The sequence below is a fragment of the Bipolaris sorokiniana genome (assembly GCF_000338995.1).
Source record: "Bipolaris sorokiniana ND90Pr unplaced genomic scaffold COCSAscaffold_18, whole genome shotgun sequence".
NCBI classification, from domain to species: Eukaryota; Fungi; Ascomycota; class Dothideomycetes; order Pleosporales; family Pleosporaceae; genus Bipolaris; species Bipolaris sorokiniana.
In genome coordinates this window covers 554,292-579,858 of record NW_006911912.1, presented here as the reverse complement: position 1 = coordinate 579,858, position 25,567 = coordinate 554,292, and the positions used below count along the sequence as shown (strand labels likewise).

General features: G+C 51.2%; 11 protein-coding genes across 11 annotated transcripts; 6 read left to right on the top strand and 5 right to left on the bottom strand.

Moving 5' to 3' along the window:
- Nucleotides 1-784: 784 nt before the first annotated feature.
- COCSADRAFT_348445 (uncharacterized protein) lies at nucleotides 785-3,291 on the top strand (the record flags this gene model as incomplete). The annotated part of the gene is made up of 6 exons (XM_007707244.1): nucleotides 785-865; nucleotides 917-982; nucleotides 1,035-1,183; nucleotides 1,232-1,360; nucleotides 1,413-1,995; nucleotides 2,045-3,291. The coding sequence occupies 6 exons, from the start codon at nucleotides 785-787 to the stop codon at nucleotides 3,026-3,028; spliced, it is 1,992 nt and encodes a 663-aa protein (XP_007705434.1). The 3' UTR covers nucleotides 3,029-3,291.
- Nucleotides 3,292-4,064: 773 nt separating this feature from the next.
- On the top strand, nucleotides 4,065-6,302 carry COCSADRAFT_185501 (uncharacterized protein; the record flags this gene model as incomplete). Its single annotated transcript, XM_007707243.1, has 2 exons — nucleotides 4,065-5,268; nucleotides 5,992-6,302. Exons 1-2 carry the CDS (start codon nucleotides 4,107-4,109, stop codon nucleotides 6,300-6,302), a joined length of 1,473 nt encoding a protein of 490 aa, XP_007705433.1. The 5' UTR covers nucleotides 4,065-4,106.
- A 674-nt stretch (nucleotides 6,303-6,976) lies between these two features.
- Nucleotides 6,977-8,211, top strand: COCSADRAFT_41540 (uncharacterized protein). The gene has a single exon (XM_007707057.1). The coding sequence runs from the start codon at nucleotides 7,060-7,062 to the stop codon at nucleotides 8,104-8,106; it is 1,047 nt and encodes a 348-aa protein (XP_007705247.1). The 5' UTR covers nucleotides 6,977-7,059; the 3' UTR covers nucleotides 8,107-8,211.
- Nucleotides 8,212-9,893: 1,682 nt separating this feature from the next.
- Nucleotides 9,894-10,521, top strand: COCSADRAFT_102966 (uncharacterized protein; the record flags this gene model as incomplete). The annotated part of the gene is made up of 3 exons (XM_007707242.1): nucleotides 9,894-9,981; nucleotides 10,070-10,359; nucleotides 10,462-10,521. The coding sequence occupies 3 exons, from the start codon at nucleotides 9,894-9,896 to the stop codon at nucleotides 10,519-10,521; spliced, it is 438 nt and encodes a 145-aa protein (XP_007705432.1).
- Nucleotides 10,522-11,143: 622 nt separating this feature from the next.
- COCSADRAFT_102421 (uncharacterized protein) lies at nucleotides 11,144-12,350 on the bottom strand (the record flags this gene model as incomplete). The annotated part of the gene is made up of 3 exons (XM_007707241.1): nucleotides 11,144-11,254; nucleotides 11,306-11,950; nucleotides 12,000-12,350. The coding sequence occupies 3 exons, from the start codon at nucleotides 12,348-12,350 to the stop codon at nucleotides 11,144-11,146; spliced, it is 1,107 nt and encodes a 368-aa protein (XP_007705431.1).
- A 421-nt stretch (nucleotides 12,351-12,771) lies between these two features.
- On the top strand, nucleotides 12,772-14,884 carry COCSADRAFT_262317 (uncharacterized protein). Its single transcript, XM_007707240.1, has 3 exons — nucleotides 12,772-12,907; nucleotides 12,996-14,349; nucleotides 14,409-14,884. Exons 1-3 carry the CDS (start codon nucleotides 12,894-12,896, stop codon nucleotides 14,598-14,600), a joined length of 1,560 nt encoding a protein of 519 aa, XP_007705430.1. The 5' UTR covers nucleotides 12,772-12,893; the 3' UTR covers nucleotides 14,601-14,884.
- A 142-nt stretch (nucleotides 14,885-15,026) lies between these two features.
- Nucleotides 15,027-17,266, bottom strand: COCSADRAFT_262328 (uncharacterized protein). The gene is made up of 4 exons (XM_007707239.1): nucleotides 16,672-17,266; nucleotides 16,481-16,618; nucleotides 16,161-16,424; nucleotides 15,027-16,109 (listed from the first exon to the last, which is right to left on the bottom strand). The coding sequence occupies exons 1-4, from the start codon at nucleotides 16,835-16,837 to the stop codon at nucleotides 15,169-15,171; spliced, it is 1,509 nt and encodes a 502-aa protein (XP_007705429.1). The 5' UTR covers nucleotides 16,838-17,266; the 3' UTR covers nucleotides 15,027-15,168.
- Nucleotides 17,267-17,414: 148 nt separating this feature from the next.
- Nucleotides 17,415-19,171, top strand: COCSADRAFT_41534 (uncharacterized protein). Its single transcript, XM_007707056.1, has one exon. It carries the CDS (start codon nucleotides 17,750-17,752, stop codon nucleotides 18,968-18,970), a length of 1,221 nt encoding a protein of 406 aa, XP_007705246.1. The 5' UTR covers nucleotides 17,415-17,749; the 3' UTR covers nucleotides 18,971-19,171.
- A 284-nt stretch (nucleotides 19,172-19,455) lies between these two features.
- On the bottom strand, nucleotides 19,456-21,209 carry COCSADRAFT_41533 (uncharacterized protein). The gene is made up of 2 exons (XM_007707055.1): nucleotides 21,112-21,209; nucleotides 19,456-20,936 (listed from the first exon to the last, which is right to left on the bottom strand). The coding sequence occupies exons 1-2, from the start codon at nucleotides 21,151-21,153 to the stop codon at nucleotides 19,614-19,616; spliced, it is 1,365 nt and encodes a 454-aa protein (XP_007705245.1). The 5' UTR covers nucleotides 21,154-21,209; the 3' UTR covers nucleotides 19,456-19,613.
- A 200-nt stretch (nucleotides 21,210-21,409) lies between these two features.
- Nucleotides 21,410-22,630, bottom strand: COCSADRAFT_194383 (uncharacterized protein). Its single transcript, XM_007707238.1, has one exon. It carries the CDS (start codon nucleotides 22,573-22,575, stop codon nucleotides 21,766-21,768), a length of 810 nt encoding a protein of 269 aa, XP_007705428.1. The 5' UTR covers nucleotides 22,576-22,630; the 3' UTR covers nucleotides 21,410-21,765.
- Nucleotides 22,631-23,781: 1,151 nt separating this feature from the next.
- Nucleotides 23,782-25,390, bottom strand: COCSADRAFT_262301 (uncharacterized protein). The gene is made up of 2 exons (XM_007707237.1): nucleotides 24,877-25,390; nucleotides 23,782-24,790 (listed from the first exon to the last, which is right to left on the bottom strand). Exons 1-2 carry the CDS (start codon nucleotides 25,253-25,255, stop codon nucleotides 24,141-24,143), a joined length of 1,029 nt encoding a protein of 342 aa, XP_007705427.1. The 5' UTR covers nucleotides 25,256-25,390; the 3' UTR covers nucleotides 23,782-24,140.
- Between the last annotated feature and the right edge of the window lie 177 nt (nucleotides 25,391-25,567).

Below are 25,567 nucleotides of genomic sequence, written 5' to 3'. Positions count from 1 at the left end.
CGCTTGCAGAAATCATGCCACTGTGGCCCGTGGTAGCTACTACATATGTGCATGTATCGACGAGATCTTTTCTCAATATGGGCGACGAGTGTGCACGTGGGTGCAGACCAACAGCAGGCGATACGACGCATCTGGTCGGGTAGGACAAAACGACACGCCATGCCCTTGTCGTGCTCCTAGGCTCGCTGTCAGTACACCCGAGTAACGTTGCGCAGTCCAAGATCGATTGCGTGCACAGCAGCAGCAGCGAGTCTTACAGTGGTGAGGTCGGTCTATCTACATAGTACTAGTAGTCAATGTTCTGCTCAGCCTCCCAAAACCGGCAAGCGCCATTCGGTATTAGATCCTTCTTCTTCCGAAGTGGCATGGACCTGCTGCACTACACCATGCATTATTAATCCATTCGTTTTCCAAACCCTAGTCTCGTACTGCAGTTCTACACTGGCCATCTGTACGGGAGGGAAAGAAAAATTACACTCTCCTCTCCATTGTCGGTCAGCGACGTTTCTTCGATAACGCAGGAAACCGAGGGGTCTGCAGCCGGTGAAAAACTGCAGCAACCCTGGCTTGTGCTAACCCCCACTTAAAAGACCCAAGTCCTGCAGTGCTCGCCGAAGACCTCCCCGCAATCGCCGTTTAAGAGCCACAAGCCACCCATTCATACGCCTACTCTGTCTGCCCGTGCACCATCCCAGATTAAACCACCTCTTACGACGTGTTACGAAACTCGGGATGGGTCTGCTGTAAGATCCGTGCTACGCCACTCACCATCCTCGCTAATGTCATGTCAAGGGCCCTTGGAACGCCTCTCGACTGGCCAGAGGCCAAAAAGGCCGCTGATCAGGTCAGGTCATGGGGGATCGAAGTACGCATGCCTTGAGACCCTGAAACGGACAAGTAGTAATGTCATAAACAGCAACTGCTTGCCGTATGGCGCAACGCCAAAGCAAAGGAGAGGGACGCACTCCTCTGGGGCGATGAGGTGACTACCGTATTTTCGTCCGTCACAGCATATGAGACTGATTTGCGTGCAGATTGAATATCTCGTGGTTTGCTACGATCAAGATAACCACAAGGTTCGATTGTCGCTCCGCCAGGCCGATATTCTAGCTGCTTTGGCCAACGACGAGAAGCTCTTGCAACAAGGTGGCGGAGTGCCTGACCTGCAGACTGGTAATGCCGAGTGAGCCAAAATATCCCTCACCTCACCTGTTTGCGCTGACTAGGACAGCACAAAAGACAATCCCGCTCCCGTGTTCCACCCCGAATTTGGGCGGTTCATGCTGGAAGCCACCCCAGGAAAGCCATGGGGAATTGGCTTCAAGGACCTGCTTGATGTCGAGCCAAACATGAAGTGGAGGTAGACGAGCTTGTTTTGATTATCCAATAGTCGTGTGCTTACAGTTCCGCAGACGAGCGATAGCCAAGGATCACATGGCCGAGACTGAGTTCCCAATCACATTGACAACATTCCCTCGGCTTGGATCGACCGATTGTATCGTACCATCGTATCCTGTTTCAGGCCCAAAGCTGCGATCTCAGTTTGTCCCTGATGAGATTGCCAATCCTCATATCCGATTCCCAACTTTGGCAGCAAATATTCGCTGGCGGAGAGGCAGAAAGGTACAGGTCAACGTGCCCGTATTTCGAGACGAGAAGACTGCATGGCCTTGGAAGGATCCAACCGTCAACTATGACTTGCACAACTGGCCCGAGGACGATGATGTCCGCAATGGTGCTGCCAAAGACAACTACATCCACATGGATGCAATGGCCTTTGGTATGGGAAGTTGCTGCTTGCAAATCACCTTCCAAGCAAAAAACATTGAAGAGGGCAGGACTATGTATGATCAGCTCAGCCCGATAGCTCCGATCTTGCTGGCACTGACAGCAGCCACTCCAATCTACAAGGGCTTTCTCGCCGATACAGATGTTCGCTGGAATCAGATCAGTAGAGCGGTCGACGACCGTACCCCAGAAGAACTGGGAGAAAAAGTTAGTCAATCTCCTCTAGTGTCTCTGACGAGTTTCTGACTTTCGGCAGCCTCTTAAGAACGATAGGTGGCGGCTCCCCAAGTCTCGCTATGCATCCAACTCAACCTACATCGCTCAGGACCCCCGCTTACGGCCAGAATATCTCGACCCAAATCTCATCATAGACCCCGACCTCAAGAAGCGCCTGGTCGAAGGGGGCATGGATGATTTGCTAGCGACCCACTTTGCTCATCTCTTCATCCGTGACCCCATTGTTGTTTTTGCAGAAGATCTCGAAGATCTCGATCTCACCAAAGCCGACCATTTTGAGAATCTGCAATCAACAAACTGGCAGCACATGCGCTTCAAGCCTCCGCCAGCTGGCTCAGACATGGGGTGGCGTGTCGAGTTCCGGCCTATGGAGATCCAGATTACAGATTTTGAAAACGCAGCCTTCTCAATCTTTATCGTCCTCCTTACCCGTGCAATACTGTCGTTTAATCTCAACTTCTACATTCCCATTACACTGGTATCGGAAAATATGGAGACAGCACACATCCGTGACGCCGTGTCAACGCAGAAGTTCTGGTTTCGCAAAGACCCTTTTCCGATGCACAAAGCCAGTAATGGCACAGGTACTTCGACGCCTGCCGAGAATCCAAGTCGGCCAGCAACACCCACTGGGCCAGTTGAAGATGAGTACGAGAAGATGACTATCAACGAAGTTATCAATGGGCAGCAAACCTCGTCTGGCGAAGCTGGCTTCCCTGGTCTCATTCCTCTCGTGGAATCGTACCTCAACAGTATGAACGTCGACGTAGAGACTCGCTGTGATCTTGCCACATATCTCGACTTGATCCGCAAACGCGCCAACGGAACGTACTGGACAGCGGCTAAGTGGATCAGACATTTTGTCCAGTCGCACCCATCGTATAACAAGGACAGTGTGGTGAATGACGAAATCACATATGATCTTGTCAAAGCTGCTGAGCAGATCACAAAGGAAGAAGGTAGGGACGGACTGGGAAAGGAGATGTTGGGCAAAAGGCGTTGATCATGGTGAGACAAATAAACACATGAACTTGTAGTCATGAATGTTAAAAGTTAGCGCAGCAAATCCATCGTGTACATGGGTTTGTGTGCTTCTAGAAAGCGCATAGATACATAGAAGTTTTGGTTGCTCTCAAGAGCACTTTTGTGTCTTAGTTTTGTTCAACAAGAAGCTTCGAATGTTCGAAAAATACACCCGTTGATTAGACATTTAGAGGTAGACTATTGTTGGAGCGGTGCAGCAGCGAGTGGGTAGAGAAGTGGGGCGAAAATTAATGTGTGGTACCTGGAATGTGTTTGATAGGGTTCTTGGAGGAAGGTGCTACTAGCTGTCTCTGAGGCAGATTAAGAGGCAGATTGTGGTGTGCTGGCGCTGCGTCACATCTCAGCCTTGTGCGGGGAAGCAAACACAGCCACACATCAGGCATCCTTTAATCTTCTGTATTACATCGAGTATGATTCCTTCTGGAAACCGCTGATTCATAGCAAAGATGGTACTCGAGGCGTTTGCTGCGTTGTCACTGGCAACCAACATTATCCAGTTTGTCAACTTTAGCGGTAGGCTGTTCACAAAAGCGCGACAGGCACATCGTTCTGGGAATGGAGCAACTCAAGAGTACACAGACCTTGAGTCTACCCTGGAGAGACTAAAAAGCCTCAAAGACCACCTATTTTCCTCGGCATCTACTGTTTCTTGATCCCCGGATACTACTGGTGGGGAAAGGGAGCTGGCTGTTCTCGCAAAAGATTGCACAGAGCTTGCTGATGAGTTTCCCACTCTGCTCAAGAGGCTCAAAGGCAGTGAGAGAGTGGGAAATTGGGGAGTCTATTTCAGGCGGTGCGAATCATGCGGAAAGATAACGAGATCAATCTTGCGAAATTTTGTTTGAAGGATTTCCAGGCACGCGTCACTGTTTGCTTGTTGACAGTACTGAGGTACACTCCGACGACATTCGTGATTTATACACGATTATGCTAATCCCAGCATCTAGGAACAACCAATCAAACGTAACCCTCTGATCTATCCAAATTGGCGGATCGCCACTCAACATCGCATCTTAAAAGGCTTACGTTTCGAAGCCATGAATGCGCGGCACGATCAAATCTCAAAGGCCCATAATGAGACATTCGAATGGGCATATACATCGCAATCAACAGCGGATCACTCTTGCAAACAGTTCAAGTTCGCTGAGTGGTTACGGTCTGGAGACGGTCATTACTGGATTGCCGGCAAACCGGGCTCTGGGAAATCAACGCTTGTCAAGTTTCTGTACGACAATCCCCGCACACTCTTGGAGCTGGAAGATTGGCGTGGGCAGAAAGAATTAGTCATCGCAAGCTTCTTCTTCTGGAACTCTGGTACAGAAGGGCAAAGATCCGTAGAAGGCCTGCTCCAGTCACTTTTGTACGAAATCCTAAGAAAATGCCCAAATCTGATTCCCATAGTAGCACCACAAAGATGGCAAGAATGGTCTTTGAACCACTCGGAATCTGTACCCTGGTTTCAGAGGGAGATGAAGGATGCGTTTCGACGAATTCAAGGGCAAGGCGCTATATTTGCAAAGTCCTGTTTTTTTATTGATGGCCTTGATGAGTACGACGGAGACCAATTAGATCTCATCAGCATACTTCAAGACCTTACATTATCACCTGATATCAAGCTACGTGTCTCAAGTCGACCCTGGAACGTCTTCCAAGATGCTTTCGGTCAGAACACTGAACGCAGACTCCTTTTTAAAGATCTTACAAAGCCTGATATTGAGCGGTTCGTTCGCGACAAGCTGGAGTCTAGCCCGCAGTTTAAATCACTAACAGCCATGGATAATCGATACGACGAAATTGTCGAAGAGATTGTGCAAAACGCTGATGGCGTATTCTTATGGGTGTTTCTCATTGTTCGATCGCTCTTGCAAGGTCTGGTGAATTGCGACCGACTCTCTGAATTACAGCGTAGGATACACATGCTCCCTTCAACACTTGGAAAGTACTTCCTGCATATCATTTCTACTACGGACGAGACCTATTCGGAACGTGCAGCTGAGACTTTCGAAATTGCTCTCAAAGCTATCCGCCCCCTAGACCTGTTGATATACTCATACCTCGATGAAGAAGACCCATATTATGGAATCAACGCAGAGATCAAGGATCTGTCGCTTCAAGAGACGATGCACCGATTGCAAGCTATGAAAAGACGCCTCAATGTACACTGCAATGGATTGCTCGAGATTACGATCAAGTCTTCATGTAAATATGAATGTGAATTTTTCAGGACGATTATCGATGACCCCGGAGACTCATCAGTTGCAGTTAGTCGTGTTAATAGGTTCAATCTCATCAAAGTATATAGAGTTGATTTTCTCCACCGAACAATTCGGGACTTTCTCAAAACTGAAGACATTCAGAAAATGATTAGGCTAAACATAACAGACGATTTCCAACCGCTATCCGCAATCTGCCGAGTATTCCTAGCTCAAGTCAAAGCACTACCAGCCTCTCGCCGCCTCATCAGTGATCCAAGACATAACCGTATTTTCCAAGATACGGTCAGGGATCTTCTTTACTATGTACGAGTATCTGATGAAGAGTTTCAAAAACCAGAAACAGAGACGCTCGACTAACTGGAATGGACGCTCTCAGCTCTGTCACTTGTTCAGGAGGTCAAAGAAGCATCTTTGTCCTTGTCTGGTCTTCGAGCTTTAGGGTTCGATTATGAATCCTTTCTCGAACTTGTAGTTCAGGTAAGGCTTTATAGCTACGTATCTGGCAGGCTGCTTCCATCTTTGGAAAAGCGCCCACAACAGAGCCTCACAAAGCTACTAGCCGCTGCATTGGATTTCACGATGTCAAATCGTTCAATTCCATCCGTATGTCAGCTCTTGGTAAATGTATTAGAGGAGTAGAGGACAAAGGAATGGACTAGAGTCGAGCTACCGTCTCTTTGGGTCCGTTTTCTGATACTCATCCCAGCGAAGCGGGATGCAGTGCTCGAGATGGTAAATGAGGACGATTTGCAAATAGTTCGTCTTTTCCTTGATATCGGCGCCGATCCTAAGGAGCAACAACAAGCATGCGTGGCGTGGGAGATTACACTTCAGAGGCTTGAGAATCTGGCCAAAAGGGATGATATTGTCCACTCCCGAAGAGATGAAATGCTGAAATGCATTGAGCAGTACCGAAGCATATTCCTAGCTTACGGCGTAGAACTGACTCCTACAAAGCCTTCCGTGGATTTGAATGCACATGAGGATGCTTGGGGTACGATGCATTCTCCGGATTAAGAATAAGTTTCCTTTCTTTACCACTGTTCTTCTTAATCATGTACTACAATTCATCGTTGAAATCGGTTATGTTTTTATTCATCGTAACGATAAAGTCTCTACTCCGCTATCTCTCTGTTAACCCAACTAGCCCAATTCAATGAAGACTCGCAAACTCAAAGTTAAATATACTTATACACGAAAGATCTAGGTCATCAACAGATATCTAGTAAGCTACCCTTTCTAGGAATAGTCGTCCAGCTGCGCATGCATCTATCCGCCAGCATTAGGACCGAAGCTAAGCAAGTCACCGTGACTAGGGTCTAGATCTGCCGTTGATTCCTTCGTTACCCCCTCGTAAACAGTAGTGGGGTAACTATGAAGTCTACAGATCGCTCATACTAACTTTATAACACACCGATTGCGACTATACCAGTAGTTTTCTTAGGGGCAGGGGGTGCTGCTACTATTCCTATTTCTGGTGGAGATTGCACCTCCACGATCTAGACACATAAACTACGAGCCGTCCCAACGCCACGCGGGGGCGAAGATGGCGATAACCAATCGGGGGATCATGAGTTCGATAGAAGAGAGCACGAGGCTGTATGGTACGTAGCTGAACGATGCGCTAATACAAGGCTTAAGGTGTGCAGAAAGATGAACAGAGCGATAGCGCATTTGCCCAAGTAGTCCAGCCCAAGTCCAATATATATAAAGGCTATATTATTCAGGCAATGACTATGAACAAAGATTGCTTTTCATATTGTTTCTGCCCACCATGCGCATCACTCATCTCGGTACCCTCTTCTCACTTGCCCTCAGTGCGAACAGTATACCAACGGCGTCCCCGCCTCCAAAATCCCACTATTATCTCCCCAAGCGCCTCATCGCACTCGAAGAACATGCCGTCTCCCCCTCGCTCGAAGCCGAGATCATCGCCAGCGGCCTAGCCCAGCGCAATCCCGGCATACTCGACAAGCTCAAAGACGTCGGAGCAGGCAGAATCGCCGCCATGGACGCCGGCCACGTCTCCCTACAAGTCCTCGCACAGCAATCAGCTTCAGGCTCCGAAGACCCAGCCGGCTGCCGCGCAGCCAACGACGCCATCCGCTCCGCCATCAAAGCAAACCCCAAACGCTTCGCCGGCTTCGCAGTCCTGCCCATGGCGCTCCCTGACGAAGCAGCCGCAGAATTAAACCGCAGCGTAACCGACCTCGGCTTCAAAGGCGCAATGATATGGAACCACCTCAAAGACGGCACTTACTACGACGCCGCACGCTTCGACCCTATATTCGCCATGGCGCAAGCCCTCAATGTCCCACTGTACCTGCACCCTGCATCCCCCACCGCAGACGTCGCCTCCAAGCTCTTCGTCGGCAACTATCCCGCAGCCCTTGCCGGCCGCCTTGGCTCCAGTTCCTGGGGCTGGCACGTCGACGTAGGAACGCACGTGTTACGTCTCTACGGCTCCGGCCTCTTCGACCGCTTTCCCCGTCTCAAACTCATCATCGGGCATAACGGCGAAGGCCTACCCATGTTCATCGATCGCATCGACTCAACGGGGTTGCGCAACGATACATCCTTCGAGCGTGTGTGGACCACGAATATCTGGAGCACCACCAGTGCGTTTTTTACGGTCCGCCAGTTTGAGCAGTTGCGCCAGGTTAGTCCTGTGGAGAGGATTATGTATTCGGTGGATTATCCGTTTAGTGAGATGACGGATGGGTGGGCGTTTGTGGAGAGGTTGGCGCAGGCGAAGGTGTTGAGGGATGAGGAGATGGATTTGTTTGCATATGGGAATGCGGAGAGGCTTTTGGGGTTGTGAGAGGCGGGTTTGGGGCTAAGAATGCGGGTTAGGGGGAAGAAGCTTTTGAATAAGCATTGGACTACTGGAATTAATCGAGGCTTGTGTGGGTGGCGTTGGTATGGCGTCCAAATTACGACATGAGAATACGATTTTGATTTCTGACTCTTTTTTTTTCCCTGAGTAAGAGAAAATATGTAATGGAATCTTTTCTTGCACAATACTGGGAAATTGTGGGATTAGTAGAATTACTGATATGCTGTAAACACCTTTTCATACAAGTAAACTAGAGCACTTGAACCCGCAACTCTCGAGTTTCTTTACGAACCGTCAGTCGTACCCTACAGATACAGTGATGAGGGAGGTAGGTATAGGGGCAAGGGAGCTGTGGCGGTTGTTTATGACAAGAAGCATATATATAGGCTTTTTCTTTAGGTTGCTGCCGTAAAGGATAATGGGTATGCTGAGCTCTGCGAGAACACGAATCGTCGAGATATGTTTGAAATTTAGGTAATTCTTGATTCCATCTAGATATTTGGTCACTTTGGGGCTATTGTGAATATTATTTCGAGAACTTTAATTTGTTTTGCTTTTGATTTGTATTTATAGCACAGAGTCTCTTGTGGGCTGAGGGAATCTATTGGAGAAACGGCCTAGCATTCTAGATTTGATACGGATACAGACTTGCTAGAATGCAAGAACGCTGATGTACTGTTAGAGACGGCAGTAAGAAGTAGTGAAAACAGCACCTATATTCATTATCACCGGACAGAGATAGTTGAATCAAAGAAAGGTGTGTGGATACCGTCGTTATTTCGTTGACTCACGGAATTGACAACTCGCACATCATCCATTGCCAGCTGAAATATCCTATAATTTGGCTAGCCTTTTGCAATCCAAAAAAATACATCACTATTGTGTTCTCCAAGCCACGGATCAATTGAACGTCCAAAAATAGGGACACCGCCTAAAGCATAAATGGTCAAACTCCTTCCATAATGAGTATAAGCTAAACAGAAACTTTATCTTGTGCATAAGGGTTACTAAGCTTAGATACGTTACCTCGACCAAATAACTTGCAACAAAAAAACATACGACAGCGGGGATTCGCCAGTGGTCACCCACCTGACTACTGATCCGCCGGTCAAAGGTTTATCATGTGGGGAGCGAAACGAGACCCAGAGCAACTCTTTGTCTGCGGTCGTATGTACGAGATATTGAAACAAAGTTGTACATTGCAGAGTCTAGATATCAGGGAGGATACCGAGTGGTACCTTGCTAAAGCCTGGCGATAGAAGAAATCAAACCAGAATACTATGTTCATGATGTACTCATCTGTTTATGCAGATGCAATCCATAAAAATTGTCTCTGGTTAGAAATGATTTATACGGTTAGATTGCATGTCGCGTGCTGAAGGTATAGTCGCTAGCTATTTGTTACAACGATGGTAGACTAAGAGCCGCACAATTGTTCCACACGCAGGGTAACCGCCTGCGTGCATACGAACGGCCTATTTTAACACAATGCTTAGCATGCAGATTTGAATCGCATGAACCAGTATGAGCAGAAAATCGTCATCACCCGACTCCATGGTTGAAGTCGTTCGGTAGACCCCCGCCCCGCCCCCCGTCTAGCGCAAGGTCATATGGTCCGTGCACTAAAAGTTCATCATCGCAATCATCGTCACAAGCGACAAAGCTCGAGGCCCGACACCACCACCACCCATCGCCAACTCCACCCCCACATCCATCCAGCCGCCACTTTTTATTCTCTATCTCACCAATTACACAAACAGAAACCCGTCAAAATGGTTCAACTCACAGAAGTCACCGATGAGGAGTTCATGCGCGAGCAGGAAGGTCCCGTTGACGACGAGGACTGGGACACGGACTCGGGTACGATACCACAATCCTGCCTCGTCACAAATCCAATTGCCCACTTCGCGCCTATACCCAGCAATTGCTAACCATGACGAAACTGCAGATTCCGATACTTCGTCCGTCCACTCGGTGCAGCCCGATGAGACGTTTTTCGAGCGCCTTTCTGCGCTGCAAGATATGATTCCCGCCAGCACACGGCGCTCCGTCTCTTCAAAAGCAAACACAATCTCGTCGTGGTTCAAGAGCGGCCTGAGCATGGGCGGCAAGACGCTGTGGGTCGTGAGCACCAGTGCGCTGCTGTTGGGCGTGCCGTGGGCTTTGGCGTACAGCGAGGAGCAGATGATTGTTGAGCAAGAAAGGGCTGAGTTGCAGGCGCAGCGCGCGCAGAATGAGGTACGTTTCTATTTGTTGAAAGAGGCAATTCTTCTTCTCATCCAACATACCGCTTGCGTCTTATCAACATAATATCTTGATATGCTAACTTTTTCTTAATAGTTCATGGCTCCTGGTGCGCCACTCCCAGGCCAGCCGCAGGGCGCAAAGCCGGCTTTGTAAAACCGTGAAAATAAAAACGTTTGTCATCTCCCCTCATTTGTCGCATTTTCGACTGATGGGCTCTCGCCGGGCACAAGCACCGACATTTTCTTACTTGGCTTGTTACGATAGTGGGACTGGTGCATGGACGGGAATGATCATGTACATGTAGCGGAAACCGGCAATTCTTTTTCCCAGCCGTTAACGATCTGTATTATATTTCTCGACTCCACGATAATTTATTGCGTAACACACGAATGGCTGCCATTGAAACTCGAGTGTTAAGAGTGTAGCTGCTTACAGTATTTTTGATTTTCGTTTTTGCATGCCCCACGGCCACTATATTTACAAATACATTCACCTCGATTTCCGAAATCATCTGGCGCACAAACATAAACCGCCACGGTCCGGTCTACCAAGCGCTCGTAGCCCATTCCATGTGAACATTGCGCCGTTTTACATTCGTAAGATGCTGTAGCAAAAAATGGTCACTCTATCGGCGCGCATGCAGTACCGTAACCAATCCGCAGATGGTGGGGTAGAGGTTCTACCCAGACTGCGCTCGCTCCAAGAAAGGTGGTAATACAGCAAAGAGAAGAGTCATGGTATTATAGTCGATACATGGGTGTGAGTGGGGAGGCGTTTAAAAGGGGATCGCACCGGCTGACATTGCGGCACCCTGTTGTTCTTGCTGCTCCATGACAGCCTCGTCGGCTGCTTCTATCGCGACGGCCAAACCGAGCTTGGCAGCATTCTGCGTCTCGTTAGCATTGCTCGTTGAAACTTGAATTTTGCCATGACGTACCTGCTTGTGGTCGATCTCGCCTGAAAAGGTCACGCGGATTGGTGGCGCAATCATCTTCTCCAGCAGACAAGCTACCTTGCCTTGGTTGTCGATCTGTGCCCTGAATGAAGACTGACGGAAGTCGTACTTGGCACCGATTGTGACATTTCCCTCCTTCTGTGGGCCAGCCATGGGGCCTCCAGGGCCAATACCAGCAAACGCCAGGTTGCAGTTGATACCCGTTTCGACCTTGTCTGTAAGCTTGCGCCAGTATGAGGCTTCCAATACACCACGGTCAGGGATAATCTGGCCGCAGGCCATCCAGTCTTCAGTCCTGTAGCGCGCTGCATACGAAACATTGAGTTCTGGTGGGTATGCCATGGCGGGGCGTGTCCAGAAAGCGTCAATGCCGAGTGCGAGTCTTGAGGTAACGGACTGAAGGTAGCTCGCCATAAGCATACCAGTGACACCACCATCAAGTATCGAGGGGTTGACGGCCTTGAGGGAAGCGGAAAAATCGGCACCCGTGTAGTCGTTCTCAAGCGAGACCATGTTTCCCTGCGAGGTGAGTTGGACAGCGGCCTTGGAAACGAATGCTGACGTCCAGCGCCAATTGAAGCGGCCGGAGAAGGCGAGTTCATTGTCAATGTTTCCTTGCATGAATACCTGCAAAATGTCAGCGTGCTAAAAACAGCCCAGCAAGCGAGCGACGCACCCTTGGTGATCCGTAAAGAACCATGTATGAGTATGGGGGCATGACCTGCGACCCCATAGACAGTGAGTGGGCAACCTGGAAGAGCGGGGCAGCGCTGAATGCCTTTGTGAGTTCGGCGCGCAGGCCGGAAAAGCTGGAATTGTTCAGAAAAACATCGCGCTGGACCTCGCGGGCAATGTTTTCCACTGTGCCGGGGTTGCTGAGACTCAATGCCTCTCTCCGTTCTTGAAAGGCATCGTATACGTTGAGGAATTGTGCGAATGGGCCGGTATTGACTGCGCGAGGCCGTGAAAGGATGTCAGCGACAGCCTGTTCCTGCGCCGGGTTGCTGAGCTGCAGCGGGGTAGCCATGACGAAAGTGTGCGTCGAGGTCCAAGTAGAAGCTCCCGATGAATATGGGAGGGCCGGCACAGGGGGGGTTGGAAATGGCAGCAGGTGGGTGAGGGGATGCTGTGATGCGTCGCGGGCACTGGGCAGTGATGATATCGTGAACATTTTCTCAAGTTACTGATGACATAATAGGCGCTAGCCCACCCAGCGCCCCGAATCCGTTATCTTCGAGGGCTGGCTCCCCAACATGACGGCAGCGGACATTTGCGCCTTGAGTCCTTCGACTACCAAATCCTCCAAAAGAAAACGCACTGACTAGTTCTTCTCAGACAGTCCTGCGACGTGGCCTGGTAGAATCGCTACATTGAACTGTCGCGGGTTGTCGCGCCTTGCTCGCTGACGTCGCTCGGCACACCTTTGGACTACCGGGGAACCGTGACCTTCTTGAAGCATCCATACCTTACTCACATTGCTTAACGAGTGGCTGTTTCCCTTTTATCTCACAATCCGCAGTCTTCTCCTTGCTTCAATTCTTCTCTCTGTAGACTTTACCTATTTGCAACTATGGACACCTTACTGTGAGTGCCATGACCCCACTTTCCGCGGCCATACTCGAGCAGCAGCGCTGCACATGGCTCCAAGAGAACATTAACTCACCATGCATAGCACCGCTGAGATATACGCAAACTCACCCCGCTTCCGGCGGCGGTCGAGTACAGCCGTCGATGCAATCCACGACCTGCCTGCCAGGGAAGAAATGGCGCCTGCCCAACTCTATAGCACAGAATCGGGCCGCCTCTTCCATTCAGGCAGGATAGTCATCGCCACCTGCGGACTTCCGGCTCGAGGAAAGACGCACACCTCTGTTGCTCTGGCCCGCTACCTGCGCTGGCTCGGGGTCAAGACTCACGTGTTTCATCTTGGCGACTACCGTCGCGCTACGCTAAGTCCCGGCATGGATGTGCCTGAAGACTACTTCTTCCTCAACGCAGCACCACAGTCCGTCTTGCTTCGCAACAAGATTTTGAAAAAATGCCGCGACGACATCTATCACTTTCTGGAGAACGACAAAGGTCAAGTGGCCATTTACGATGCCGTCAACGCCATTAGCCAGGGCCGTCGGTCGTTAGCCAAGGAGTTTGCAAAGAATGGGATCCAAACAATCTTCATCGAATCACACTGCACAGACGAACGTATCATCCAGGAAAACGTGCGTCGCGTTAAGATTTCCTCACCAGATTACAAGGGTTGGAAGGACGAGGATGCAGTTCAAGACTACCTGGCACGTATCAATGCACGGATACCTCATTTCGAGACTATGGAGGAGACCGACCTACATTGGATCAAGATGATCAATGCCGGCGAGCGGGTTGTTGTAAACAACTGCGCATTTGGATACCTCTCACAGCGTATTGTCTTTTACCTGCTCAATCTCCACATCAAGTCACGGCAAACATACTTTGCACGTGCCGGAACGACACGAGAGGAGGATTCATACAAAGCCGATGCCAATCTCTCACCAGAAGGCCACGAATACGCAAGAAAGATGAGCGAAGTGTTGTTGAAGTACCGTGAAGAAGAAAAGCAGAAGTTAATCGAGTCTGGAGCGACAGATGCGTCTCTGAAACCACTGACCATCTGGACCTCGACACGTCGAAGGACTGTCCAGACTTCAGAGGTTCTAGCTTCCATGGGCTATCGCGTAAGGCAGCGATCGCAGATGAGCCAGATGAACCCCGGTGTATGCGAGAAGATGTCCGAAGCCAAGATTCGAGAAGAGTTCCCCGAGGAAGTCAAAAAGCACGAGGTAGATCCATACCATCACCGATACCCCCGTGCAGAATCTTACCACGACCTTGCCGTACGCATGGAGCCCATCATTCTCGAGCTTGAGCGCGAAGAAAACGATCTCCTGATCATCGCCCACGAATCCGTGCTTCGTGTGCTTTACGGGTACCTCATGGCATGCAATGCAGCAGACATTCCCAAACTCGAGTTTCCCCGTGATGAGATTATCGAGGTAAGTCCGCGCTTCATAATTTACGCACATTCTCATTTACTGTGCTTACTATTTTCTAGATCATACCCTCATCCTACAACAACGTCGCAAAGCGCATCAAGATCCCCGGCCTCCCCGAATCAATGGTACCCGGTAGTCCCGAAGATATTCAAATTCCCGTGCCACCAAGTGGCACTGTAAGTCCGCTGTCTGGAGTGGGAACTCCTCCTTCCAACGGCTCTGGCACTGCGACGCCCTCGCAGCCGCAATAGCAGTATAGTCTTTAACTCTTGAATCCAAAGTCACATGTCAATTCTTCGTGGTTCAAGATCCGGCACCGGTGGTAGGCGGCGTTTGGCAATGAAAGAATGAGCCAGGAGAGTGACTTTGACTTCGTTTGAGAGGAGGAAACCGAGAAAAAAATGGATGTGAGGCAGGCCTTGATTCGTGGAGGTGGGCTATATTCTGACAATGATGACATGAATGGGTACTTGGCTATGGTGGCGTTGGGGATACTTGTGTAGACCTCGTTAGACCTATACACATTTTTGGGCATTCATGTTTAATAGTATTCTTATTGATTCCTATTCTTCCACTGGCCACTTGTAGTCATATAGTCCATCTCAAAAGAGTCTGCAGATAAGATTCTTCGGGCCTGCACATTTTGACCCTCCTATTCCATTGCAATTATTTCCCCAGCACCAATCCCATCATACCGATTCTGTCAGCTGCATTGACAGCAAGCAAATAGATCCCAGGGCATATAACCCAAATAATACCAAGCATACTAGCAATCCCAACCTCACGACGGATCTATCCCAGTGCCCAACTCGCACCAAATCACCACCGAACCTGGATGTTCGGATCACGACTCAAATCCGGACCCATCCACCTATCCCCCAGCCCAATACCATGAAACCGCATTCCATACCGCGACCCATCAATCTGGCCCGGCGTCAATGGGTGCGGATCCCACTCCAGCTCCGGCACATCGAGGTCCAAGAGGTGCGGGATAGCCTTGAGCAAAGCATCGATTTCCGTGTCGGGGTCATGGATATCGGCGTCAGTAGGGTAACAGTGGTCTTTGAAGAGATTGAATTCCGGTTCTGTGTCCTCTTTCGCGGAGGAGCTGGGGTGAGTAGGGCCTTGAACGGGTTTTTCGGAGTAGACTTCTGCGGGGGTGGGCCAGGATTTGGTGTCTTGGGGTTTAAAGCCGCGGTTGTGCGAGGAGTAGTCGTGAAATACGAGGGTGGGGTCTGGCACGTAGGAAGGGCGGGGGATAGATGGGTAGGGTGCGTCGTCTGGGTAGATATCGGCGGATGAGGGCTCGGGACCTTGGTCAGAACGCTTGGTGCGGGTGGCGGCTCGCGGGCGGGTGACTCTCTTAGGTGGCAGGCGGTTTGCGTGGCTCCTCTGTTGTAGAGCTTGGACGGCGGACTGGAGGTCGCTGAATCGGCGGGGGTGTCTAAACGCTGAAGGACCTGCAGGCACGGCTTGAGGCTCAAGTATATCCGCAAAGTTGGTGCCGCACCTTTCAGCAAAGATCTCGCGGGAACTTTCTCCGGTAAATCCAGGAGGTGGCTGTACAGTTCTAGTAGGTTGATCTTCTTCAAGAATCTCGCGGGGACGCTCTCTAGCAAATTCGGGAGGTGGCTGTATGGTTCTAGTAGGCGGATCTTCTCCGATCTCCCGCTCATTTTGCACGCCAAATCCATAGTTGTGAAGATTCTGAGGTCCTATAGCCGTATGATCTGAGACACCCTGCGCGTTAAGAAAGCGGGCTAGAGCGTTAGCAGTAAACGGCTTACCGAGAGCTCGACCCATGAGCTTACCATGAAGATTAGTGCTAGCAGGACTTTTGAAGTTGGAGAGATTGCTGGGGCATGCCGCTGGGTCGTCAGTGCGCGCCTTTCCCTTCCTCACTATGCCGGGGAGTCCAAGACTGGTGCTAAGCTCTTCGACTTCCGGGGCACTGAAGCTGGGCTCGTAACGTTGCGTAGGCCAAACCCATCGTGACTGATAGGGCATCGCGGTGTGGATGGATTCCATCCGAGTACCGGGGTTCTGTGCTGCTTGGTTTCCAGCTTGGCTTAGGGCTACGCAGTGTTTGTATTAGCACTGCATGTTTGAGCAGTGCTGGGCATAGTCTTACCATGCAGCATATCATGAAAATCGGGAAATGACATATCCGGCTGGTCCGATTCAGCGCCTACGAGTTGTGGGACACTCGGTCCACTGTACGCCTGGTAGTCGGGGCGCATCTCTCTGGAAGGCCGAAAAGGAGAATCTTCTATATTCAAGTCACAGGCTGATAGCATGAACCGTGCGATGGAAGATAATCACCTTCGTACATTTCCGGGACGCTCAACCCCTGCGGAGAGTTCATGCAGGAAGTTAGCTTAGTATTAATATCTGCCGCTCCAATTTTGGCCGGCGTCGGACTGAAGGTTGCTGCTTCGGGATTGAACGAGGCACGCCTGCACGGGAATTCTGGTCGCTTCTCTTCCATACTCGCAGTATTGTTGATGGGTGCCGGTTGAGGGTAAGAAGAGGGACACTCAAACAGTTGTATCTAAACTATTATTTTTAAGTCCATCGTGCTGCAGTGAATGCGGCAACCAATTAGATGGTCAATCACCATTCACTCTTGTTTCCAGATTGCACAGACAGAACTTGTGTGTTTGCTGCATATTGGCAGCAATTGGATAAGTTTGCACCGAGCAACCGGAAAAGGATATTTCTTTGTGTTCGAGGCCATACCGTGATGATGGTAGCTTTTACGCCGGATTGACTGGATTTTGTACATGGGATCATGTGGGGCTTGACGCAGAGTCTCGTGGTGAAGGTGAGTGTGAGGGTGATGTTGGAGGAAGGGTAGTTCTGCGAGGGCTAGTGCCGATGAGTGTGGCAAGGTTGGGCTTCGTAGTGGTGCCGGGAGGATGCCCAAGAGCATGGTGTCGGTGCCAAGTCAGAGGCGATGTGTTGTAGTAAGTCGATCTGCCCCCCACGATATCCAGTCGGGCGGGTGGGCAGCCCACAGCCAATAGGCGCACGGGCAGGTGGCCATGACCGACACGCGTGCGACTTTTTGTAGTAACGGGCCAATAAGGGGCCAGCACGATGACGCGCTTGCGCGCCTCGTTCAACAGGGCTGAAGGTCCATCTCACAGTTTAAAAAGTGCCGCAGTACGCTCCTCCTCTGCCCTGGTCTCGATCTGGATCGCTGTTGCTGTTGTCAAGTCTTTTCCTCTCTTGGTGGCTCCAATCCTTTCTTACTGCTCAGTTTTTTTCCGAGTTCCCCTCGCCTGGCTGTGGTCCACCACATCACGCGACCCATACCTTAACCCACCAGCAATAATGCACATACGCTCCTTTACGACCCTCAACCACCAAATTCACCAACCAAACTATTGTCTTCATCATGCCGATGATGCTCACCCTAGAATACATGCCCGCCACCCTGGACAAAAAACAAACGCTTCCCGGCTCCTTTTACGGTCACCCAATACGGACAGCTAGTAAATGTGGCCATACAATTCACCCTTCGAATTCGACACATGTGCCCTGGTGCCCTCGATGCGCTCTCTCCCGGGCCCGTGCAAGGTCTGACGCTGCGTTGAAGAAGCTGGCCAGCCAAGGAGGCTTGAAACCCCCAGAGCCCATGCGCAACCAGCGGTGGAACAAGGCCAGAAAGGGGTATTTCATTGCAAAGCAGCGCTTTGAGAAAACGAGGAGGGTCGATCAACTCCGCTGGGAGCGGGAACAATTGTGGGACGACGCACACAGACGATCAGACCCACGGTCAGCCCAGGCAGCAGTCCTATCCCAGAGCCCCTCGCTCTGCACCATCTGTGACTCCATGTCAGCCTCGTATCCAGCCAGTGTGCCCGAGGCGCAGGCTGCAGCGTACAATGTGGCTTGGTGGGAGAAGGCAGTCGCTGCCCCTATCACGCCACGGCCCCTCGAGTCTAGCACACCGCCACAGCCTCCGCCTCGGCCAGCAGCATGTACCACGCAGCACTGGCGGCCGCCAGCAGAACCACAACAAGGCAACCCCGAATTGCTCCAAATTATCAACCACCACCGCCACCAAATGCTGCAGCAAAACGCCCTTCGCGAGGCCTGGAACGCCCGAAACAAGACAGAAGCAGCGGTGCGCCGCAAGCATGGCTTGGGCCCCGATTTTGAGATTGCCGCCGCCTTCTGGGACTGGCCCATACCCGGCTTCTTCAGTTGGCGCAACTACCGCAGCATACAGGAACAGGGCCGCATGGCGGAGCGCCGAGCTCGCGGAAACACGACGCGGCCTCGTCCTCCGCGTAGCTCTCTATCCTACTCGGAGTCGTCGGAGCAAGTGCAGGTCGAGCCGGAATTCATCGAGACGCTGAAACAGCGTGAGGAGCGCGAAGAACTGGAGCGCCAGACGGCAAAAGTCGCGGGGCAAGTCGGCTACTTGTACTTTGTTGGCGGTGGTAGTAGTGTCAATGGTTTGGGAATATGGCACGATGACGTCGAGCGCAGCGACAAGAACCTCGTTGTGCGCATGCGGCGGTCCCCTTCTGATACGTCGGGTAGTGAAGATTCGCAGGACACAGATGACGACGATGATGACCCGGATTGGATGGATATTGATGTCCCATAGTTAAACTACCTCTTTTTTCTTACATTAGAAAAGTCCTTGGGTATCAAAGAAAGATAAGAAGAAGAAGAAGAAGAAGAAGAAGAAGAAGAAATAGCAGATAGGCTGTTCCACCACCCCAAGGGTCAACCAGTTTCCAACTGGACACAAAGAGAAAACATTGCAAATTTTTCGTGTTAATGATAAAGTGATGTCTCCCGCTCCCACACCCCTCCCGCCTAACCCCCCCCCCCCCCCTCCGCATTTTTCCTGTCCAAAATACCCGCGCATTAGCCCCGGACAACGGCAAATCTCCCGCTGCCGCTAACCCTCATTGCCGTACAAGGCCGTGATCAGCGATAAGGATGTAGCCTGTAAATGGGGCTACAAACTAAAATAAAACCCTTGCCAGATTATGCCTTATTTATCTTCCAAGACAACAAAGTTGGGTGTTGAGGAATCTAAGTATAGCAATTTTGCATTCAAGTTTCGAATGCCATAGATAGGTAAGAGGCTAAAGGGATAGTGGGCATTGAATTTATATAGTATAGAGACTACTAGGTTAAAGAAGCAGGACGGGTCGAACAGGCCTTAACTATGTGGGTACTTACTTACAGACTTGATAGCAAGCAAAGGGGGGTATACCACGAAAACGCGACTTCAACCATCACAACTCCGTCCTCTTTCTCGCCTCATCCTCCCACTCCGCAGCCTCAGCCCCCTGTTTGAGATGCACAAACCCTCCTTCCTCCTCCAGCCCATCCCCATCCCCTTTACTCTTCGCCTTCTCTGCTTCCTTCGCATCCGCCTCTTTTTGCATCTGCTCATCCACCTCCTGACGCTCCACAATCTCTGCTTCTTCACCTACTTCACCTATCAGCGGTCCCTCGCTTTCTCCATACCACTCCGTGTTCTCGGTCCACTCGATAATCTTTTCCTTGGCTGTCTCGCTGAGCGTGTAGTAGCCCGGGTTATTGCGGGGATCGAACATGGACGTGTGCGCCCATGTCTCAGCCGTAGCTTTATCGTTTACAGCAGGAATGAAGAAATTTTTTAGCGGGCCCTTGGGTAGATTGCAAAAAGTGCGGTCTTTGCCTGCGACTTTGCCTGTCCAGCCGTGCTCTTTGTTCTCACTGTTGATAGCGTGGCCCAAAGTAGTATACATGTTGCAGAAGCCAAGCTCATGTGTTGTAGTAAACTTTGCAATCTTCTCTAATCGCTTACGCAGTTCCTCGGGCCGTGCAAGGACGCCGACGAATTCTAGGTGCGACGTTGCCCACGTTACGCCCTGGCTGATCTGGTCTTTCTTCATGTATGCTGCGGCACCGCCGGCTGCAATGGCTCCTGCGGCTCCTGCAAACATAGCCATTTTGCCGTAGCGCTGCCATAAAGGCGCTGATGCCGCATCCGCGCTTGGAGAGGTCGCGGGCGCAGGGAGCATCTTGCTTGTATCGACCGTGCTGGAGGCCGTGTCTTTGGCACCCCATCCAAATGCACCGGCGAGGTTTGTGTACGCAGAGTATGCCGAGCTCGCCGTATTCCAATGCTTTTCAGCGCCATGGGCTACCACGCCCGGCGCAATGCCTAGATATGGCGTGTCGAAGGCGAGGATACCTTGTATGTACGGGAACATGAGCGTCGAGTGTTCCGACAGCGACTCGGCGCCCGTTTGCGAATTCGACTGTGAGTGGATCGGCTGTTCCGAGAGAATGGAGAGCAGTGTTTCTGCCGCTACAATGCCACCCATGGAGTGGCCCACCAAGATGGTCCGCACCGAGGGGTCGACTGTGGGCGAGGGCGTCGAGTTAGCCACCTCGAGATCAATGATCTTGTCCTGTAGCCATTCCTTGAATCTCCCTACACACTCGTGCAAGTCGCCTCTTGTCTCAAATTGGGGATACGTGATGGTGAGGATGGTGACCTTGGGCAGGGCATGCTGGAGCAGCGCCTTCACGTGGCTCGGAAACGTTCTGAACGTCTCATCCCCGCCCTATCACTCGATTTGTCAGTACATGTTTTCAGTGCCCAGTCTCACTGCCTTCAAACCGCCTAGTGCTGTAATGGCGCTGCTGGTTGTTTATGCTGAGACTGGGCCTGGCCGCCACCTGACAATGACGTATTGCACTGGTCCCACATGGGTCCGCGACGGAGAGAAGCTAACGTACCTTGAAGCCGTGGATAAAGCATAGCAATAAAGTCTTCCTCATCTTCCACGGCTGTGCTCCTGCATGGTGGGTCCAGAGTCAGCGGAAAGGCAGCCGACAATACGGCGAGCGGAGCGGAAATGGGCCATTACGTCTAGGGCGCAGGTGGTGGCCACCCCCACTCGCTTACTTACTACCTCGCATGGGTCGCCTGCGTTGGCCGGAGCATTCCATTGCCGCGGCTTAGAGTAGGACCGCAACGCATGAGCCAAGACGTCACAAATATACAAAATATGGCCTACAGTATACGGAAAAGGATGGAAACTAAAGCACACAAGAGTATCAGCTGTCAACCGACGAGTCATGAGCTGGTGTGCTTCTGTTTGATTCATTGTTGCGTATAGTACTATGTCACCATAGCACGAGACCAGCTGCCTCTGTCTCTGTCTAGGTCTGTGGCGCTGCTCTACAGCCCATTCTGCTTTGCATCATCGTACACATGTCCGTTGCTTCCAATCTGCTGACATTCCCAGCTAGCTGTAGTACCAATCGATCTTTTAATCCATCGGTACGGGTATATGGTACAAATCAAACATGCTAATGCCCCAAACGCCGTGTCGTGAGCCGTATATACAACGCTAGGAAATAAGAGAACAAAAAAAGAGTGATATGCAACTATGCACAGATGATCAGAAGGGAGGCTGTCGCCAGGAGAGCTGCCGCGGTACCACTAATTATGCCTTTGTGACTTGATGAGCCTGTCGCGACAACATCAAATGGTGATCCACCACCTGAAAAGGCATTGGATAACTGCGTGCCTGGCGCGAGCGATGGGTCGGGAGCGTTTGTGTCTTCGGGCGGGACGGCTACTGTTGTAGTTGGGGTTGATCCCGTAGCATTCGGGTCCAGAACCAGGCCGTTTGTTGAAGAAATTGAGCTAGTGGTTTGTTCGTTTTGCGTGTCGGTCGATGAGCTTGACGGTGTCGGTCTTGCATCAACAGTCGAGCTGGCTAAGGTTGTCTCCGATGATGATGATGATGATGATGATGATGATGATGATGATGATGACGACGACGATGACGATGCTGCCCTTGTGCTTGTGGATGACCTAGACGACTGTGTGCTCGTTGTCGGAGAGTCTGACTTGATAGTCGTTACAGTAACGCCAGGACACAGACTCGCGATACCCAGTCCGTTCTGGAAGACACCAATGAGACTAAGCTCGCCCACGTCAACGTTGGCGCATCTCTTCTTCACACTGTCTCCGATTTGGCTGAGACCCCGTACGCAGGCAGCGCTACATGTTGCGCCTGGCTGGAAGTCTCCCGGTACGCACCCGGAAATGGCTGAATAGTAGACAGTGTTGCAGGCCGAGGGGAGGTTGTCGATCCGTGGGATAAAGGCCGAGAGCGAGACGGTCTGAGCAAGAGCAGTAGATGCGCAGAGCAACGCCAGTGCGGTTGTACGTAATGATATCGATAGCATCGTGAGGTTTGTTGTTGTAGGTGGAGGGACGGTGTGTAGACTGGCAGGTCTGGTGTGAGGAAGCAAACGTATAGGAGCGACGATATCTGGGCACACGTTCAGGCGTCGTTTACCGAACGCAAAATGCCGATGGAAGAACGTCTTCCGGAGAGGATCTGAGACGACTGCCGTTTGAATATGGGCTATGACGTTCTTGAGACGGTGGCGCCTGTTCCTAGCCTAGTAGATAGTTTTGAAATATGCTACCAGTCCACTAGAACCTGAGCGTTGGCGCAATGATCTGGCAACTACGTTTTGCTGTAGACAAACTCTGTTCGATTTTCTTGTTGGCGAACACGTCAGGGAGATAACGATGCCAGGGATTCGAGTGCTCGAACAAAGTTGGACTTGGCACGGAGCAGACGATAGCCACTCTTGTTCTTGCGAAAAGATGACAGTAAAGAATGTAGAAAGCAGCAAACCAGAATGCACAAATGAATGAACAAAGTCAAAGTTTGACCCCAGGCCTGCAAAGAGTGACTTTGTTCCCTAAATGGACTGATCAACATTGACGACGCACAGCGTCAATCAGGAATAGAAAGGAACCCGGGAAGAACAAGAAGAGGAAGAAGAAGGAGGAGGAGGAAAAAAGGCAGCCAGTGGCGCGGGACGAGAACAAGAAAGGAAACCGAGGAGAGCCGCGATCTTCGTGATGTTCAGTCGCTCAATAACTCAGCGCAGGTCGCAGCTGACCTGAGCCCGGACCGGCCAACAACTTAAGGCAGATCTACAATGGCCCGTCGACATGGCCCTCTTCACCCCAACCCCAGGTCCACCTACGCGTCTTGCATAGCAATTGGCGGAGCAGCCCCCTGGAGGAGAGGCAGCAGACCCTGCAGGATTGTCGTGTACCTGAGTTGGTGTTGCAAGTGGCCAAAACCCAGTCTTCTGAAACAACGGAGTTAGCGCATGTCGTTAATGGCCAGGGCAGCGCGGCCCCTAATAGGCCGACGTAAGCACTGCAGGCGTTACAAGTCGCGAGCGCGCTTCAGGTGCAGGTACCCGCAAGCACAAAAAGAACCGTTGGTGGGAAGCTTGTGTCGAGGCCAGTCTTGATTAAATGCTCGGCGGCTGCTGAAGTGGCGAGCGGCCCGCACTCATCCGTGGATTGCGCCGCTTCTGGCGCTTGCAGTCAGTCAAGGCAAAGGGAGAGATGGAGAAAGATAAGCCACTCAAGCTATACTTGGCCTCAAGTGACAGAGAGACGGAATTAGACACTACTACTAAGTAATAGTACTAGTCTAGTTACTATGCACTGGTGTGTCATCAAGGAAACGGAGCCCAGCGACATTCAGCTTAGCACCTACTAGTAACCCAGAACTTAGCTCTCTGCCTCACACCTGCCTACCACCGGTGAGCGGCCTCGATCATCCCAGAATGCCAACCGCCAAACAAACAACGACAGAGGGAGAAGATTCGACCAAAATGTTTCGACGTTTCCATATAGCCTCAACTATAGTTCTCGAGCGCATTGCGCGATCCTCAATTTCGCAACACATGCCAGCTTGATCCCGGTGGAACGACTTTTAGTCCATGACAATGACGCTCCGGAAGCGCACCTTGCCACTTTCCATGTGCTTAACTGCGTCCTCCGCCTTATCAAATGGAAATTTCTCAATCATGCACTTGACCCCTTGACGTTCCGCAAAGTCAATCGCTTCCTCGCTGTCCAGTGCGTGTCCCGATGGCCAGCCGTGGACAGAGCGGCCCCCCAGAACCAGGCTCACAGTATTAATCGGCACGTCGCCCACAGGCGCAAGGACAAGCATCTTACCCAGCGGTCCGAGTCCGTCAACCAAAGGCCCTATGATCTGTGGGTTTGGTGCTGTAACGACAATGAGGGATGCGCCTCCCATCTTCTGGAGTCCCTCTGCCGCAGACTCTTTCGACGTGTCGATGTAATCTGTGGCTCCCAGTTGGAACGCAAAGTCCTTCTTGTCACTCGACGACGACAGCGCTACCGTCCTGTATCCCATCTTGCGAGCGTACTGTAGAGCAAGGTGCCCCAGACCCCCCAAGCCCTGAATAACCACCGTATCTCCCTGCTGGATATTCATCTTGCGTATCCCATTGAATACTGTAACACCAGCGCAGAGCAAGGGAGCATACTCAGCGGCATCCGCGTCAGCCGGAATGCGTACTGCGGCTTCGCTGCGGAGAGTACAATACTCGGCATCTAGTAACACCCTCTTGTGTCAGTTCCAAAACTCTTACTCAAATAAATATGCAGATGTACTGTTACATCACGTAGGGAAAACTCACATCCCCCATCCTTACTAACCCCATTTATATCCTGCTTCTCACATATCTGGAACAACCCCCGACTACACGCCTTGCACACGCTGTCATGCCCCCCATGCCATCCTCCCCCAATCCGATCCCCTACCTTCCACTTCTTCTCTCCTTCGCCAACCGCAACCACCGTGCCAATCACTTCGTGACCTGGGATACGCGGAAAAACGTGGTCGCCGAGGTGGCCTTGCTGTAGAAAGACATCAGAGTGGCATATACCGCAAGCCTGTACTTTGATGAGGACTTCACCCGGATTCGGGGAGGAGACAGGCACGCTTTTGATGGACCAGGGTGCGCCAACTTTGTCGATGACGACAGCGCGGCAGGATGTGGGGATGTCTGATGGCATTATGTAGACCTCTTCTTTAAACTTTTTTTCTTTGACTATGAATGAGTCTGAAATGGGAGTCTGTACTGTAGGGAAAAGACGTATCCACCAGTGCAAAAAGCAACGGGGCGACCAACATCGAGCATACCACGCCCTTTATCTACGCCTCCAACCGCGCATCCCCACATCATGATTACATCGCTTCCTTCCCTTGTACTAATCATAAGTGCAGCCACCAGCCCCCGCCAACCTCGATACCGTAGAATTCCGCAATCAAGCATCGTAGGGCGCGCTATCAAGCTGCACTCGAACATTCCTGTCTTGCATGCCCCC

Excerpts from the sequence above, each read along its gene's own strand:
- COCSADRAFT_41540 (XM_007707057.1), top strand. The coding sequence starts at position 7,060 with ATGCGCATCACTCATCTCGGTACCCTCTTCTCACTTGCCCTCAGTGCG.
- COCSADRAFT_262317 (XM_007707240.1), top strand. Across the intron at positions 14,350-14,408 it reads CCCGTGATGAGATTATCGAG|ATCATACCCTCATCCTACAA; the intron begins GTAAGTCCGCGC and ends ACTATTTTCTAG.
- COCSADRAFT_262328 (XM_007707239.1), bottom strand. The coding sequence starts at position 16,837 with ATGGAAGAGAAGCGACCAGAATTCCCGTGCAGGCGTGCCTCGTTCAAT. Across the intron at positions 16,425-16,480 it reads TTTTCATGATATGCTGCATG|CCCTAAGCCAAGCTGGAAAC; the intron begins GTAAGACTATGC and ends AACACTGCGTAG. Across the intron at positions 16,110-16,160 it reads TGCTAGCACTAATCTTCATG|CCCGCTTTCTTAACGCGCAG; the intron begins GTAAGCTCATGG and ends CTAACGCTCTAG.
- COCSADRAFT_41534 (XM_007707056.1), top strand. The coding sequence starts at position 17,750 with ATGCCGATGATGCTCACCCTAGAATACATGCCCGCCACCCTGGACAAA.
- COCSADRAFT_41533 (XM_007707055.1), bottom strand. The coding sequence starts at position 21,153 with ATGAGGAAGACTTTATTGCTATGCTTTATCCACGGCTTCAAG. Across the intron at positions 20,937-21,111 it reads GCTTTATCCACGGCTTCAAG|GGCGGGGATGAGACGTTCAG; the intron begins GTACGTTAGCTT and ends ATCGAGTGATAG.
- COCSADRAFT_194383 (XM_007707238.1), bottom strand. The coding sequence starts at position 22,575 with ATGCTATCGATATCATTACGTACAACCGCACTGGCGTTGCTCTGCGCA.
- COCSADRAFT_262301 (XM_007707237.1), bottom strand. The coding sequence starts at position 25,255 with ATGCCATCAGACATCCCCACATCCTGCCGCGCTGTCGTCATCGACAAA. Across the intron at positions 24,791-24,876 it reads GGTTAGTAAGGATGGGGGAT|ATGCCGAGTATTGTACTCTC; the intron begins GTGAGTTTTCCC and ends GGGTGTTACTAG.